We start from the raw sequence: 16146 nt of genomic DNA on the forward strand, positions 1-16146 counted from the left end.
CTATAGGGGGGATGAATTACTATATGGGGGATGAATTACTATGGGGGATGAATTACTATGGGGGATTAATTACTATAGGGGGGGTGAATTACTATGGGGGATGAATTACTATATGGGGGATGAATTACTATGGGGGATGAATTACTATATGGGGGATGAATTACTATGGGGGATGAATTACTATGGGGGATTAATTACTATATGGGGGATGAATTACTATGGGGGATGAATTACTATAGGGGGGATGAATTACTATAGGGGGGATGAATTACTATGGGGGAGGAATTACTATATGGGGGATGAATTACTATGGGGGATGAATTACTATATGGGGGATGAATTACTATGGGGGATGAATTACTATATGGGGGATGAATTACTATAGGGGGGATGAATTACTATATGGGGGATGAATTATTATATGGGGGATGAATTACTATATGGGGGATGAATTACTATATGGGGGATGAATTACTATGGGGGATGAATTACTATGGGGGATGAATTACTATATGGGGGATGAATTACTATGTGGGATTAATTACTATATGGGGGATGAATTACTATGGGGGATGAATTACTATAGGGGGGATGAATTACTATAGGGGGGATGAATTACTATGGGGGATGAATTACTATATGGGGGATGAATTACTATGGGGGATAAATTACTATATGGGGGATGAATTACTATGGGGGATGAATTACTATATGGGGGATGAATTACTATAGGGGGGATGAATTACTATATGGGGGATGAATTATTATATGGGGGATGAATTACTATATGGGGGATGAATTACTATATGGGGGATGAATTACTATGGGGGATGAATTACTATATGGGGGATGAATTACTATATGGGGGATGAATTACTATGGGGGATGAATTACTATATGGGGGATGAATTACTATGGGGGATGAATTACTATATGGGGGATGAATTACTATATGGGGGATGAATTACTATGGGGGATGAATTACTATATGGGGGATGAATTACTATATGGGGGGATGAATTACTATATGGGGGATTAATTACTATATGGGGGATGAATTACTATATGGGGGATGAATTACTATATGGGGGATTAATTACTATGCTTACTATGGGGGAATATTACTATACTTACTATGGATGACACATACACATCATTCATGTACTCTTGGTCCGGCCCCCGGGTCCAATATATGAACCCATTGCGGCCCTCAAGTCAAAAAGTTTGCCCACCCCTGGTCTAAGTTATTGCAAATCCAAAAGATATGTAGCAACGTCCCTTAAACTTCTCCACATCTCCAACATAGATGGGAGGTTTATGGCCAAATTTGTGGGAGAACTACAGGCACCTTGTACCATCTTGTCCAGATGTTGTAGCCCAACTCTTGAAATCTACTGGCTATGGGAGGTGTAGTGTGAAAAATATAGAATATCCTCTGTTTGTTCTGGTGTCAATGTGATTTTAGGTCGTTTTCCCATTTGAGGAGGAAGAGGGGTATAAAGGCATTAGGAGGTTGGACTAGAAGTTATGCTGAAATGTTTGTATACCCTTGGAGAATTGGTAATATGTGTCCTTTTTACAGAAAACATGTCAGAAAACAGGCAAAACACATTACTTTTGTTTCTTAAGGGATTCATATTCAAATGTAGGCCATAACAGAATGGCACAATCATAAAACAAAACATGGTAATGAGTAAACACATGAAATTACCCCTTTTCAAAAGTCTGCATACCCTTAGTTTTTAATGCTGTGTATTGCCCCTTTTAACATCAATGACAGAGTGCAGTCTTTTGTAATAGTTGTCTATGAGGCCCCAATTCTTGCAGATGATATACAGGTGAAACTCGAAAAATTAGAATATCATGCAAAAATTAATTTATTTCAGTAATGCAACTTAAAAGGTGAAACTAATATATGAGATAGACTCATTACATGCAAAGCAAGATGGTTCAAGCCGTGATTTGTCATAATTGTGATGATTATGGCTTACAGCTCATGAAAACCCCAAATCCACAATCTCAGAAAATTAGAATATTGTGAAAAGGTGCAATATTCTAGGCTCAAAGTGTCACACTCTAATCAGCTAATTAAGCCATAACACCTGCAAAGGGTTCCTGTGCCTTTAAATGGTCTCTTAGTCTGGTTCAGTAGGAATCACAATCATGGGAAAGACTGCTGACCTGACAGTTGTGCAGAAAACCATCATTGACACCCTCCATAAGGAGGGAAAGCCTCAAAAGGTAATTGCAAAAGAAGTTGGATGTTCCCAAAGTGCTGTATCCAAGCACATTAATAGAACGTTATGTGGAAGGGAAAAGTGTGGAAGAAAAAGGTGCACAAGCAGCAGGGATGACCGGAGCCTGGAGACGATTGTCAGGAAAAGGCCATTCAAAAGTGTTGGGGACTTTCACAAGGAGTGGAGTGAGGCTGGAGTCAGTGCATCAAGAGCCACCACACACAGACGGATCATGGACATGGGCTTCAGATGTCATATTCCTCTTGTCAAGCTGCTCCTGAACAACAAACAACGTCAGAAACGTCTTACCTGGGCTAAAGAAGAACAGACCTGGCTGTTGCTCAGTGGTCCAAAGTCCTCTTTTCTGATGAGAGCAACTTTTGCATCTCATTTAGAAAACCAAGGTGTCAGGAATGGACTCAGCACTGGTGGTGGGACTCACCTGCCGTGTGGGCTGCAGTACCAGGGCTGACCAGTGGGTGCTCTCAGCAGCCAGAAGCTCACTCCTGCAATCAGCCAACACCTGGGGCTGATTGCAGGAGGTGTATTTAAGGAATGACCAGGCCTGTGATCAGGGCCTTGGTGTATGTTTCCCATGAGCCCCTGTACCTGGTATCCTGTGTTCCTGTCTATCTGCCTAGTTGCTGACCCTGCTTTGATCCTGACCTCTGCTGACCATCACCTGTTGAACCCCTGGCTTGCCTGACCATCCTTCTGCCTGTGAGTTACTGAACCCGGCTTGTGACCCTGACTATTCTCTGCCTGCTCCTCCGGTACCTCACTGCTCGCACGTTGCTGACCTGGCCTGCCTGACTACGCCTGATGCTACCCAGACGATCCATCCATCCTGCACGGATCCAGCCACTACTGTGCAAACCTGCCAGCCCCTTCACATCAGGCTTCCCCCCGGTACATACCCTCGGCGGACCCCTCTACCACAGGTGGGTGCACTCAGGGGCCGCGAACTGGTCTCAGTCCTGCGCCAAGTCCATCCCTACCATCAGGGGCTCTGGTGAAAAGGCAGACTGGGACTTAGACTCCGCGCCCTGGGGAATCCTGTTCTGTGGGTCACTAGAGATCCCGCCGGGCGGTGCCTGACAGTACCTTACGGCCCGCCTGACCATTCCACCTCTCCAGTCCTGACTACGCCTGTGTTCCTGAAGCCTGCTACTTCCCTGTGTCAGTCCACACATTTCTGGTCACACCCGGATCCCTAACACAAGGACCCAGAGTATGGAGGAAGAATGGCGAGGCACACACTGCAAGATGCTTGAAGTCCAGTGTGAAGTTTCCACAGTCTGTGTTGATTTGGGGAGCCATGTCATCTGCTGATCATTAAGTCCAGGGTCAATGCAGCAGTCTACCAGAAGATTTTGGAGCACTTCATGCTTCCTTCCGCAGACGAGCTTTATTGGGATGCTGACTTCATTTTCCAGCAGGACCTGGCACCTGCCCACACTGCCAAATGCACCACAGCCTGGTTCAATAACCGTGGGATTACTGTGCTTGATTGGCCAGCAAACTCATCTGACCTGAACCCCATAGAGAATCTATAGGGCATTGCCAAGAGAAAGATGAGAGACATGAGACCGAACAATGCAGAAGAGCTGAAGGCCGCTATTGAAGCATCCTTTTCTTCCATAACACCTTAGCAGTGCCACAAGCTGATAGCTTCCATGTCACGCCGCATTGAGGCAGTAATTGCTGCAAAAGGGGCTCAAACCAAGTACTGAGTACATATGCATGCTTATACTTTTCATAGGTCCCATATTGTTCTATGTACAATCCTTGTTTTATTGAATGCATGTAATATTCTAATTTTTTGAGATTGTGGATTTGGGGTTCATGAGCTGTAAGCCATAATCATCACAATTATGACAAATCACGGCTTGAACTATCTTGCTTTGCATGTCATGAGTCTATCTCATATATTAGTTTCACCTTTTAAGTTGCATTACTGAAATAAATGAACTTTTCCACAATATTCAAATTTTTCGAGTTTCAACTGTAGCTGCCCATTCATCTTGGCAAAATGTCTCTAGGTCATGAAAGGTCTTTGGTCGTTTTGCATGGATCACGTTTGAGATCTCCGCAGAGTGGCTCGAAGATATTAAGGTCAGGAGACTGATGGCTATTCCAGAACCTTCATCTTTTTCTGCTGTAACCGCTGGAGGGTCAACTTGGCCTTGTGCTTAGGGTCATTGTTGTGCTGGAAAGTCCAAGATCATCCTATGCGCAGCTTTTGGACAGAAGAGTGCAAATTGTCTACCATTATTTTCTGATAAAATGCTGCATTGATCTTGCTTTCAAATTTCCCCATGCCATAATGTACTTCTGAAATCATATACGTGTCTTGTATCAGCAGGTAACATTTGCGTAACACAAAAAGGCATTTTCATTAGGAAATTTAGTTCACTGACCCACATATTTAATAGTCTTTGCATTAACGTTTGTCTGTATGCAATAAAAAAGTGTTCATGGAGATCCCCTAACATACATTTAAAACATGGTGCTTGTGTTAAATTAAAGTACAATTAGTGAAACATTCTGTTTGTATGTTAGTAGGTGTATAATTTAGCTCTTCTGAGTCCCAGGACAAAAAGGTTTCACATCTCTATTATAGTGGAAGTTACCTAAAGAAACATTTTTCTTTTTTTTTCATTTAAATCTTTGTTTATTTAAACAGCGCTTATACACAGAAGAATGTCATACTTTGTAAAATGTCCTCACTTATGATTGAGTGTTTGAACTGAAACCGGTTCACCCCACTGAGTGTGAAAAGAACTCTCCAATCATCCTCAGTGTAACAAACATGCGGGTGTGCTAACCAAATTTGCTTATGAGTAAAATAGAATTTGTAGCTAATCTACTGGTCCTTACCGAGACAGGTTTCGCAGGTGAGCAGAAGCTTGCTTGGTTGGTGAATCCAATTTGCTCAAAAGACTCTTACAAATTCACCGCTGGCACAGCAAGTTGTAGTTGGCTCTCCCTTACCTGGATGTCTTCTGGTCTGATCCGATGATGATCATACTTTATATAATTACAAGGGGAAAGATTTCCTGGCCCTATGTGCTAGTGATCTAATGAGGAATTAGCATACTTTCATTTTGGGTGCTATCCTAATAAAAAAAATGATCATTTTTTTTATGGATGTGATGTCACAAAGGGGATAGGTCATGATGATGTTTCCATTAGAGAAATGAAAAAAGGAAATTACCATGGACCTGGTTTTGTTGCTTAATACCTTTCCCGCCCCTGTTGCTATGCATGTTTTTTGAGTGATAGACATTGTTTTCTCTTAGGCGGTTGGTAATTCTCTGTATTTATAGTGATGCACCACTCTTAAAGTGTTACTAAATCCACAATAGTAAAATCAGTCTGTATTTGCAGTAAAGCATGCTTGTTATACTTACTGTGGAACCTAAGGGATTAATCATTGTGTAAATAGGCTGTTATATCCTTTCTTCTCTGATCTTCCACAGACCCCAATCCATCTGCTGATAGTACAATGCCCTAGGAGTCACTCTGCACATGCTCAGTTTGGTGTGTATTGCTAGGGAGGGATTTTTTTGTTGGGGGGGGTGCATGTAATTAGCACAGGGAAAATCAGCACTGTCCAGACACAGGGTCAGGGGTCATGCAATCTCATAGGACAGTCATAGGAGAATGAAAACTCCTATTACAGACTTTAACCAGTGCTCAGCCTGACACTGATAGAAGTCACACGATTGCTATATACTGCTACAGTCATGGCCGAAATTGTTGGCACCCTTGATATTTCTCCAGGAAATCATGTATTTCTCACGAAACGTATTGCATTAACACATGTTTTGCTATACACATGTTTATTCCCTTTGTGTGTATTGGGACAAAACAAAAAAAGGGAGGAAAGAAAGCAAATTCGACATAATGTCACACAAACCTCCAAAAATGGGCTGGACAAAAGTATTGGCACCCTTTCACAACTGCGGATAAATAAGAATGTTACAAGCATGTGATGCTCCTGTAAACTCACCTGGGGCAAGTAACAGGTGTGGGCAATATAGAAATCACACCTGAAAGCAGATAAAAAGGAGAGACGTTCACTTAACCTTTGCATTGTGTGTCTGTCTGTGCCACACTAAGCATGGACAACAGAAAGAGGAGACGAGAACTGTCTGAGGACCAGAGAACCAAAATTGTGGCAAAATATCAACAATCTCAAGGTTACAAGTCCATCTCCAGAGAACTAGATTTGCCTTTGTCCACAGTGCGCAACATTATCAAGAAGTTTGCAACCCATGGCACTGTAGCTAATCTCCCTGGTCGTGGACGGATGAGGAAAATTGATGAAAGATTGCAACGCAGAATAGTCCGGATGGTGGATAAGCAGCCCCAAACATGTTCCAAAGACATTCAAGCTGTCCTGCAGGCTCAGGGAGCATCAGTGTCAGCGCGAACTATCCGTCGACATTTAAATGAAATGAAACGCTATGGCAGGAGACCCAGGAGGACCCCACTGCTGACACAGAGACATAAAAAAGCAAGACTACAGTTTGCCAAAATGTACTTGAGTAAGCCAAAAGCCTTCTGGGAAAACGTCTTGTGGACAGATGAGACCAAGATAGAGCTTTTCGGTAAAGCACATCATTCTACTGTTTACCGAAAACGGAATGAGGCCTACAAAGAACAAAACACAGTACCTACGGTAAAATATGGTGGAGGTTCAATGATGTTTTGGGGTTGTTTTGCTGCCTCTGGCACTGGGTGCCTTGACTGTGTGCAAGGCATCATGAAATCTGAGGATTACCAAAGGATTTTGGGTCGCACTGTAGGGCCCAGTGTCAGAAAGCTGGGTTTGCGTCCAAGATCCTGGGTCTTCCAGCAGGACAATGACCCCAAACATACGTCAAAAAGCACTCAGAAATGGATGGCAAAGAAGCGCTGGAGAGTTCTGAAGTGGCCAGCAATGAGCCCAGATCTAAATCCCATTGAACACCTGTGGAGAGATCTTAAAATTGCTGTTGGGAAAAGGTGTCCTTCCAATAAGAGAGACCTGGAGCTGTTTGCAAAGGAAGAGTGGTCCAAAATTCCGGGTGAGAGGTGTCAGAAGCTTATTGATGGTTATAGGAAGCGACTGATTTCAGTTATGTTTTCCAAAGGGTGTGCAACCAAATATTAAGTTAAGGGTGCCAATACTTTTGTCCAGCCCATTTTTGGGGTTTTGTGTGACATTATGTCATATTTGCTTTTCTGCCTCTGTTTTATATTTGTTCCAATACATACAAAGGGAATAAACATGTGTATAGCAAAACATGTGTTAATGCAATACCTTTTTTGTGTGAAATACTTGATTTTCAGGAAAAATATCAAGGGTGCCAACAATTTCGGCCATGACTGTATATATTTCTGATGAGAAAAGGTATGTAGCAGTTTATATTTACTAAAATAATTGCATTTCCATGTTCTTTGTACTGTGGGAGACCAGATATAGTGAATGCAGGATCATGGGTTTAGTAACACTTTAAGGGACACCAATATGTATGCATATTTACGCATTTATGCAGTATTGTGAGTTGACATGTCTTCATGTAAATTAATGAGTTCTTTCTGCATTATAGAGCATGCAAGGCCACTTTCAAGAATGAAAGGTTCAGTGGTACAGCTGCAGATGGTACATGCTATTGATACTCATTTTAATTGGTCATATAGCTCAAGTTATGCACTAAAAATGCTGTAATTAGAAATGCATTGCAATAGATGTGAGCAATGTCTGTTAACCTCCCTGGCGGTATGATTATTTCAGATTTTTGGTGCTGAAAGCGGTACCATTTTTTTGCATGGAAATATGTATTTTTTTAATTGTAGGCCTGTAATTTTTAGGAAAAACTCACTGAAATCTGTCCGAACAAGAGTCTAGTAAACATCCTGGGTATGATAAAATTTGAAACACAAAATCATAAATTATAATTTAATAAATAATCATAAAAATAATATAAAAATAATAAAAAATTTAATTCAATAATATAATCAAACCAAAAACACTGAAATTTGAAATATAGCGCCAAGTTCGCACATTGCTGAGCTCAGTCGCAAAATCGTTTTCAGTGTCTGATGACGAATTTCCCCCACGAATCATTATCACTCAATTCTGCAAGTGGTTCTGATTTACTATCTCTGTTCTCTAGCTGATCTAAACCGCTTTTGACCTAAAGGGACACTTTTTGGATGCCATGGACATTTCTCAGTTTCCAGGCAGAAAGAACAGACAAAATGCAGGCAGGGCGCCGGACAAAGCACTCTGACAAAATGTATGTGAAATTGGTTGAGACAGCAATGTTTTACTATGTAAAATGTAAAAAAAAAAAATTACATTTTTTAAAATTTTTAAATTTCCCACCGCCGGCGGCGGCGGCGCCCGTGCGTCCCGACGTCACAGGGACAGGACACAGAAGCCGGATGCCGGCATCGGCCAGAGGAGATGGCCGGGGACGCTGCAGGGGACACATCGCGGGAGCGCAGGGTAAGGTAGGTGAAGAACAAATGCCGGAGCAGTGCCGCATGGTATTCCCGAGTGTAGCTCGGGGTTACCGCCCTTGGTACTGAAATGTTACCCCAAGCTACACTCGGGAATATCGCTAAGTAGGTTAATGTGCCTATCTGTATTATCTTGCACATGTATTTTACATATTGAAAACAGGCCCTAAGCCATCTTCTTTTATGATATACAGCGGAACCCTACTATAGTTATAAGCATCAGTTACAGTCTAAATTAATTCTAATGTTTGTCCCTGTTTCCTTAAAGTGGTATTAAACCCAAAACCAAAACTGTATTATATTGCAGCTTACCAAGAAAAATTTAGAAAAATATAATAAACCAAAGTAGAGCAGAGCAGTGGACGGTGTCAGTCAGTAGGGTAGTGGACAGTCTCAGTAGGGTTGAGGTTGGTGTCTGTAGGGCAGTGGATGGTGTCAGTATTTGTTTTTTACAGTTTTCATTATTATTATTTTTCACATTATTTTTAATAGCCCAGTTAAAGGGGAGCACTTGGGGGAGGGGCTGGGCAGCAGAAAAAGCAGGAAGGACGGGAGGGGCAGCAGGGGAAGCATTTACTAGAACCGATCCCTTGGATTTTCCTTCTACATCAGCTGTACATCAGCTGTACACTGGTGGGAGGGCAAGGAGGAGATGCTAGCTTTCAGCTGCTCCAGGAGGACAATGAAGGGGATCGTTGGAAGGCAGGTATTTAAAAAATTAGAATTCCCAACAAGTGGCTGCAGAGTGGGATTTGTCTGCCCACTTCTGAGTGGCAGCTGCCTTAGGGCACCAGGGTAGGAGAGGGGGGGGGGCATTAAAATCCCAATCCCCAGCCACTTGCTGGGAATTCAGATTTTTAAAATACCTGTCCATGGGAGGGATGGGGGGAGGGGGGCTAGAGGTCATTTCCCATGGTTGTGTCCTCTGCACATCACCCCCTTTCCCCCAGTAGTGTCCTCTGCCCCTCCTTTCCCCCATAGAAGTGACCTCTGGCCCCCATTTCCCTTCCATAGCAGTGTCCCAAGCAGTATCCTACCTCTGTACAGAGGAGTGTGGAAGGCAGCACAGTTCTGGACTGATGGTGTCTTCCCCCTTCCCCCAGCCTCATCTGCTGCTGCTGTTAACCTAGGTGCACAAGGGAGAGGGGCAGCACAGTTCAGGACGGACCTAGCAACCAATCACCTGCAGGTTAATATGAAAAGTTAATTTGGCCAGTTCCTCCTCCTGCCCTCCCTCCTGAGCTGTGCTGCCTCCCGCTCTCCACTGTGCACTGAGGATGACAGCAGCGTAGGAGGCTGGGGGAAGGGAGGGGAGAGGGATCTGTCACCTGTCACCTACCTGCGTTCAACAGGTAGACCGCGATCGACTGGTTGCCGACCCCCGATGTAAACTGATACATTCCACTGGAGAGCTGGAGAGATTGTGCTTTTTGAAAATAGAAGAAAAACAGCTTAAAAAGGGAAACTAATGCAGCCATCATATCTAAGAATTGGTAACTGCAATATAATAAATGTTTGCTTTTGCGTTTAATACTGTTATAAGTTGTCATCAAATTTTCCACAGAATAGGAAAGAATTTCAAGCCATAAACTGCTATATCTTTAGTGAGCTTTTTATTGCAGTGAGTAAGAGGAAATCGCCCTAAAATGAAGGGTCATCCCACCTCTTACAACTATCACCTGAATTGGTGGGGTTATTTACTAGAACTGGAGAGTGCAAAATCTGGTGTAGCTCTGCAGAGAAACCAATCAGCATCCAGGTTTTATTGCCAAAGCTTAGTTTTAGTAAATCTACCCCAGTGTGTCCACAGGAAGATATACCATGTTTCAGTGACAATTGTAGATTCCCCCTCATTCTCTCCCTCATCAGTAGTGCCAAAGTTAGACCTTCAAAGTAATTAAACTGTAAACAATCAAAACCTAGAAAAGATTCTACCCTTTCTAGTCAATTAAATAATTATATTAAAATGATAATGTATTATACCTTATTATACCTTAAAAGAAACAATAATACAATAATGTTTTTCATTCCTATTCAATTCTTTTTTTTTTTTAAAGCTTACAAAAAGTTAAACTGGGCTTTCTGTTTATATAATTTATATAAAATGAACATGTATTACAGGGTGCACCCATGAAACTGGTTTTGTAAAGCATTCTAAATTTTCTGATGATAAAACACAACAATAGATTTTCTGTATGGCTGTCTCTCTAATTAAAGCCAAAGTCTAGTTAAAAAAAAAGAAACACAAATCAGCACAAAGGACATGACTTTCTACATGTTTTATTACTGTGTTGTGTCTCTTTTGCTGCTGGGCCCTTGTTTTCTTCTACTTCTACTCCCCATGCCATAATATTTCTGTGCTGTGAGGGTTAATAGAACTGGGGGAATTGACATTTGCACTCATAATTAGTGCCTGACTTTGCCTGTCCCTTTCCACCCAGCTCCCCCATTCACAGAAATTGCACTACAGTGTCTATGATTGAAACAGAATCTACTGTATAAATGGTGGATGGGAAGATTATTGAAAATTCCACGTTCTCCATTCATAGGTCATGTTTAATTTATTGAAGCTCTAGTACTGGCTTCTTTGAATCCAGGAGCTTGGCAGAAAGGGTGGGCATAGTCAGACATTCTTATTATTTTCATCTGGAATATGCAGTTCCGTTTTGGGCACCAATTCACAAAAAGAACATTGGGGAACTGGAGAAAGTGCAGAGAAGGGCATCCAAACTGATAAGAGGCATGGAGGAGCTCAGCTATGAGGAAAGATTAGAGGAACTGAATGTATTCTCTCTTGAGAAGAGGAGATTAACCTCCCTAGCGGTTTTCCCGAGTCTAGCTTGGGGTTAAATCTAGCTGTCAAAAGTGGTAACCCCGAGCCAGACTCGGGGTCACCGCAAACTAAGTATCGGATCTGTGTCCCGAGTCCTGAGCCGCATGCAGCCATCCCCTCCCTCTGTCCCCTGTCTCCTTCCCTGCTTCCCTGGTATCTCACGCTGATCAGTGTGATCAGCGTGAGCCTGCCGTGCTGTGCCGTCAGGGAACGGGGCTTGCGGAAGGTGAGAGTTATTAAAATAGATCAGTGTCAAAATAAAGTGTTACTCTAGTGCATACATTGCAACTTTACCTCAGATATTTCCATAGTGAAGTTTTCAGTTTCTGGGACTAAAAAACTGTTTTGCACTCATGGCTTCCAAACAGGGTCTCGCTAGTGCCAAAGCGGTTTATGATGAGCTAGCAAACAGCGACGGTGAGGAGCTACTTGAATTGAGCGATGGCGACTCATGTGGCGATTTGTCTTCAAACACCAACAGTGAAGACAGCGGTGAATCTGAGATTGACGTGAGTGATCTGCGTACGTGGTGCACTATTGATTGCAGTACACCAGCGCCACCAAGATTTCCGTTTACCGGCGCACCTGGTATGAAAGTTCACGGTGAAGGTGACAACCCCTTGGCGTACTTGGAATTGATTCTGACCACCGATGAGGTTATTGAAATTATCGTGATGGAGACAAATAGGTACGCAGCGCAACAACTAGCTGCTCCACACAGCAGGTTTTAACGAAGCAGAAAGTGGGAACCTGTCACCAAATAGGACATTTGGCTGTTTCTCGGCCTAATTATTCTGCAAGGAGTGGTGGGGAAACCGCTGCAGAAGTGGTACTGGACCACCAACAAAATGCTCACCACGCCGTTCTTTGGCACAGTCATGTCGGAGTACAGCTTTTCCCTTATTATGAAATTTTTGCACTTCGCAAATAATGAGGATTTTGATGAAAGAACTCATCCAGCTCCCAAGCTAAAAAAAAATTTGGGAAGTCTCCCAAATAATTGTAAGAAATTTCCAGCAGAGCTATGTGCCAGAGAGAGACATCAGCATAGACGATAGTCTAATGGCCTACAAAGGAAGGCTCAGCTGGATACTGGATACAGCATATGGCGTCCAAGAGAGCACGATTTGGTGTCAAATCCTACCTGCTGTGCGAATCCTCTACCGGCTACATATGGAACACAGTTATATACACTGGCAAAGGCACAAAATTTGATCCCAAGTACAGCAACTACGGAATGGCAACATCTTCCGTCCTGTCACTGATTGAGCCTCTGCTAAACCACGGCTACTGTGTAACGACAGACAATTTCTACACCTCTCCAGAACTTTACAAGGTTCTTTTTCAGCACAAAACGGATGCATATGGAACCGTTCAGGCTGACCAGCGCAACCTGTCATCGATGTTTGCAAAAAACAAACTGAAGTCGGGAGAATTAGTTGCCTGGCAGAAAGGCAAAATGATTGAACTTAGATGGCGGGACAAGAAGGATGTGTGCCTAATGAGTACCGTTCACAATGCCTCCACAGTGATGGTACAAACAAAAGGTGGGAAAAACATTCAGAAGCCACAGGTTGTTATTGACTACAACAGCACCATGGGAGGTGTCGACAGAGCTGACCAAGCTATGACATTCTATCCGGCGATGAGAAAGCAGCAGAGGAAATACTACAAAAAGATTTTCCGGCATCTTCTAGAACAGTGCATTGTGGAATGCCTATATTCTGTTCCGCAAAAACAGTGACAAGCCTGTGGTTCTTGCGGACTTTATCTGGAAAGTGGCTGAATCCATTTTCCTCAAGCATCAAACACCATCAGTGTCTGTAGGTAGATCCGGACGACGTGCTTTGGGAGTTGTCAACCCAGAACGCCTGACTGGACGTCATTTTATGGACCACATCCAACCAACCCAAAAAAAGGCAGCACCTACACGGATGTGCGTGAAATGTTGCTCTCAGCAAGATGAGAGTGGAAAAAAATCCGCAAGGAAACGAGGTTGCACTGTCCTGATTGCGATGTCGGACTTTGTGCAGTCCCATGTTTCAAAATATATCACACCCGTGATGTTTTCTAGAATATGCAGTGTCTTTATAATATTGTTTGGAAAGAGTTCCGTGTGTTTGATTTGATTAAATTATTTTATTTATTATATTATTATTTTTTATTATATTATAATTTATTATTTAATTTATTAGACTTTATTGCACCAAGGATGTCTACTAGACTCTTGTTTAAACAGATTTCAGTGAGTTATTCCTAAGAATTACAGGCCTACAATAAAAAAACAACATATTTCCATTGAAAAAAATGTACCGCTTTGAGCACAGAAATACTGTGGGGATATGATCAACATGTATAAATGCATCAGTGGTCCATATAGTGAACTCAGTGTAGAGCTATTCACCCTGAAATCATCACAGAGGACAAGGGGGCACTCTTTACATCTGGAGGAAAAGAGATTTAATCTCAAAACATGTAAAGGTTTCCTCATAGTAAGAGCTGTGAAAAAGTGGAATAGAGTCCCTCAAGAGTTGGTTCTGGCCAGCTCAGTGGATTGCTTTAAAAAAGGCCTGGATTCTTTCCTAGATATACATAACATACAGCAACTGGATACTAACATTTATAGGTAAAGTTGATCCAGGGAACATCCGATTGCCTCTCGGGGATCATGAAGGAATTTTTTCCCCTGCAGGAGCAAATTGGATCATGCTTTGCTGTTTTTTTATTTTGCCTTCCCCTGAATCAACTGTGGGTAGAGGATTATAACTTTTTTTTTATGGTTGAACTAGATGAACTTTTGTCTTTTTTTAGCCAGGCTAACTATGTAACTATGTTATTGAGCGCAAATGACTGCCCCCTCAGTTCTCTACAGGGAGTCCTTAAAAGCTGGACACAATGCATAGGCAAAATGCATATTTTCAATAAATTTCAATACATTTTTCAACAACAATTTATTTCATTGGAAGATTAGGCAAAATCATTTGCAATTTGATTTCCACCATTTGTGATACAAAGTTTCATGTGCTTTGCAAGATTTAGATGTGTATTGCCCACCGCGGCACCAGAAGATTATGGCGGAGGGGTAGAGAATCAATGGTGGAAAATTTCAAGGAAACTAGTAGCCATCAGCACAAGCGTGAAAGAGAAGTATGCCCAGAGAGTGAAGGGTAGCACAAGCTCATGGCAGCAGCCAAATACACATAGTGATCCAGTGCAAGTGGTGCAGCCCCCCTTTTTGGTGATAACAGTAATATGACAAATAAGATAAATCTCCCGCAGACAGCAATAAAACCTGACAGGTGTTTTAATCCCTCTCCACTCTATCCAAAAGTAATAAAGTCTGGTAATTGTATATTAGCTTCTTTCTATTGTAAGGAAGGTACTGTATGTAAAAGATAAAAATAATTATATTTATTTCAGAAGATAAATCCTTTTTTATTACAGACTTAGTTTTAATTTCTCTTTGGTTAACTGCTTTGTTATTTCCAGATAAAGAACATTGATTTGAACCATTTTATTTTTTGTTTCTTTCATGACAGAGTCTTTGGATCTGACTCCATGTTATTTCTCCATGACAAGAATGTGGAATGTCCTCACTTCATACTGTCCAAGTTAAGAGAGATTACATAGTGTCTACATTGGCCAGAGGTTCAGTGGACAAATATGAAAGCTTGCTTGACCACCTTCTATCACAAAATGCCCTTAACTGGGAAGAATATCAATCATGTACACATTTGGGACAGCCTTTATGTAGCCTGGTTAGAAGCCTACTGGACAATATTACCTGTAAAGGCGACACTCATTGCAGCATTTTCTTAGATGCTCTCCAGAAAATTGAGACTTTACCACATGAGGAACAATTTTGTTGTCAGGTTCCTGAGGATCTGTCAGATTTTTCTCACTATCTACAATGTGAACGGCCAAGGATTGTTCAATTAATCCACCACTACATGGGTGCTCTTTTACAACAACTTTCAGAGCACGGATATATCTCTGAATGTGAAATTAATAATATACAACTGCATATCTATTCACCTTCTCAAAAGGTAGGTTATTTTCAGTTGTTCATGGAAATCAAATACATGTTTTTGACTCCTAAGTAAGGCTGGTAAGTAAGTGAGGTTGAATGAAATAAAAGTGACCCATTTCCCCCATAGGGAAATAGCTCCCAATGTGCAATTGTGTCCTGATGGTGGGGAGCCTTATCCACCATCAGAACACACTGATCAGTGCTGCTGGCTATAGCTGGTGGCACTAATCATTCAGGACCCTGCTGAACCGGACGCATTTTAATCATTGTATGGTCCCATTAATATACAAGACCTCCTCAGCTTTCAGGTTCCGGATTGTAGGGACTTGAGGTCCAGCCACCTGCTGGTGAAGTCAGGTATTGCTTCATTTCCAGTCTGAAAACATTACACTTTGTGAATACATTGAAGTTGAACTAAAGGCAAAACATTTTTTAAATTTTGGATAATTGTAAGGGAGAGTTATAACCACACTCCCAAACTATAAAGAATATAACATTTTATTATTATAAAAATATATCAGAACACTTTA

General features: G+C 41.9%; 1 protein-coding gene across 1 annotated transcript in view; it reads left to right on the forward strand.

Moving 5' to 3' along the window:
- Window positions 1-16146, forward strand: part of NOD2 (nucleotide binding oligomerization domain containing 2) — a 110636-nt gene that overhangs the window by 21290 nt on the left and 73200 nt on the right. Inside the window, exon 2 of the mRNA XM_089689491.1 lies at window positions 15126-15632. Coding sequence (XP_089545617.1) covers window positions 15174-15632 — 459 coding nt within the window. The 5' untranslated portion in view covers window positions 15126-15173. The remainder of the gene's footprint in view (window positions 1-15125; window positions 15633-16146) is intronic.

The sequence above is a fragment of the Staurois parvus genome, unplaced genomic scaffold (genome assembly GCF_062004578.1).
Source record: "Staurois parvus isolate SC_StPar_1 unplaced genomic scaffold, SC_StPar_1.0 ptg000476l, whole genome shotgun sequence".
NCBI classification, from domain to species: domain Eukaryota; kingdom Metazoa; phylum Chordata; class Amphibia; order Anura; family Ranidae; genus Staurois; species Staurois parvus.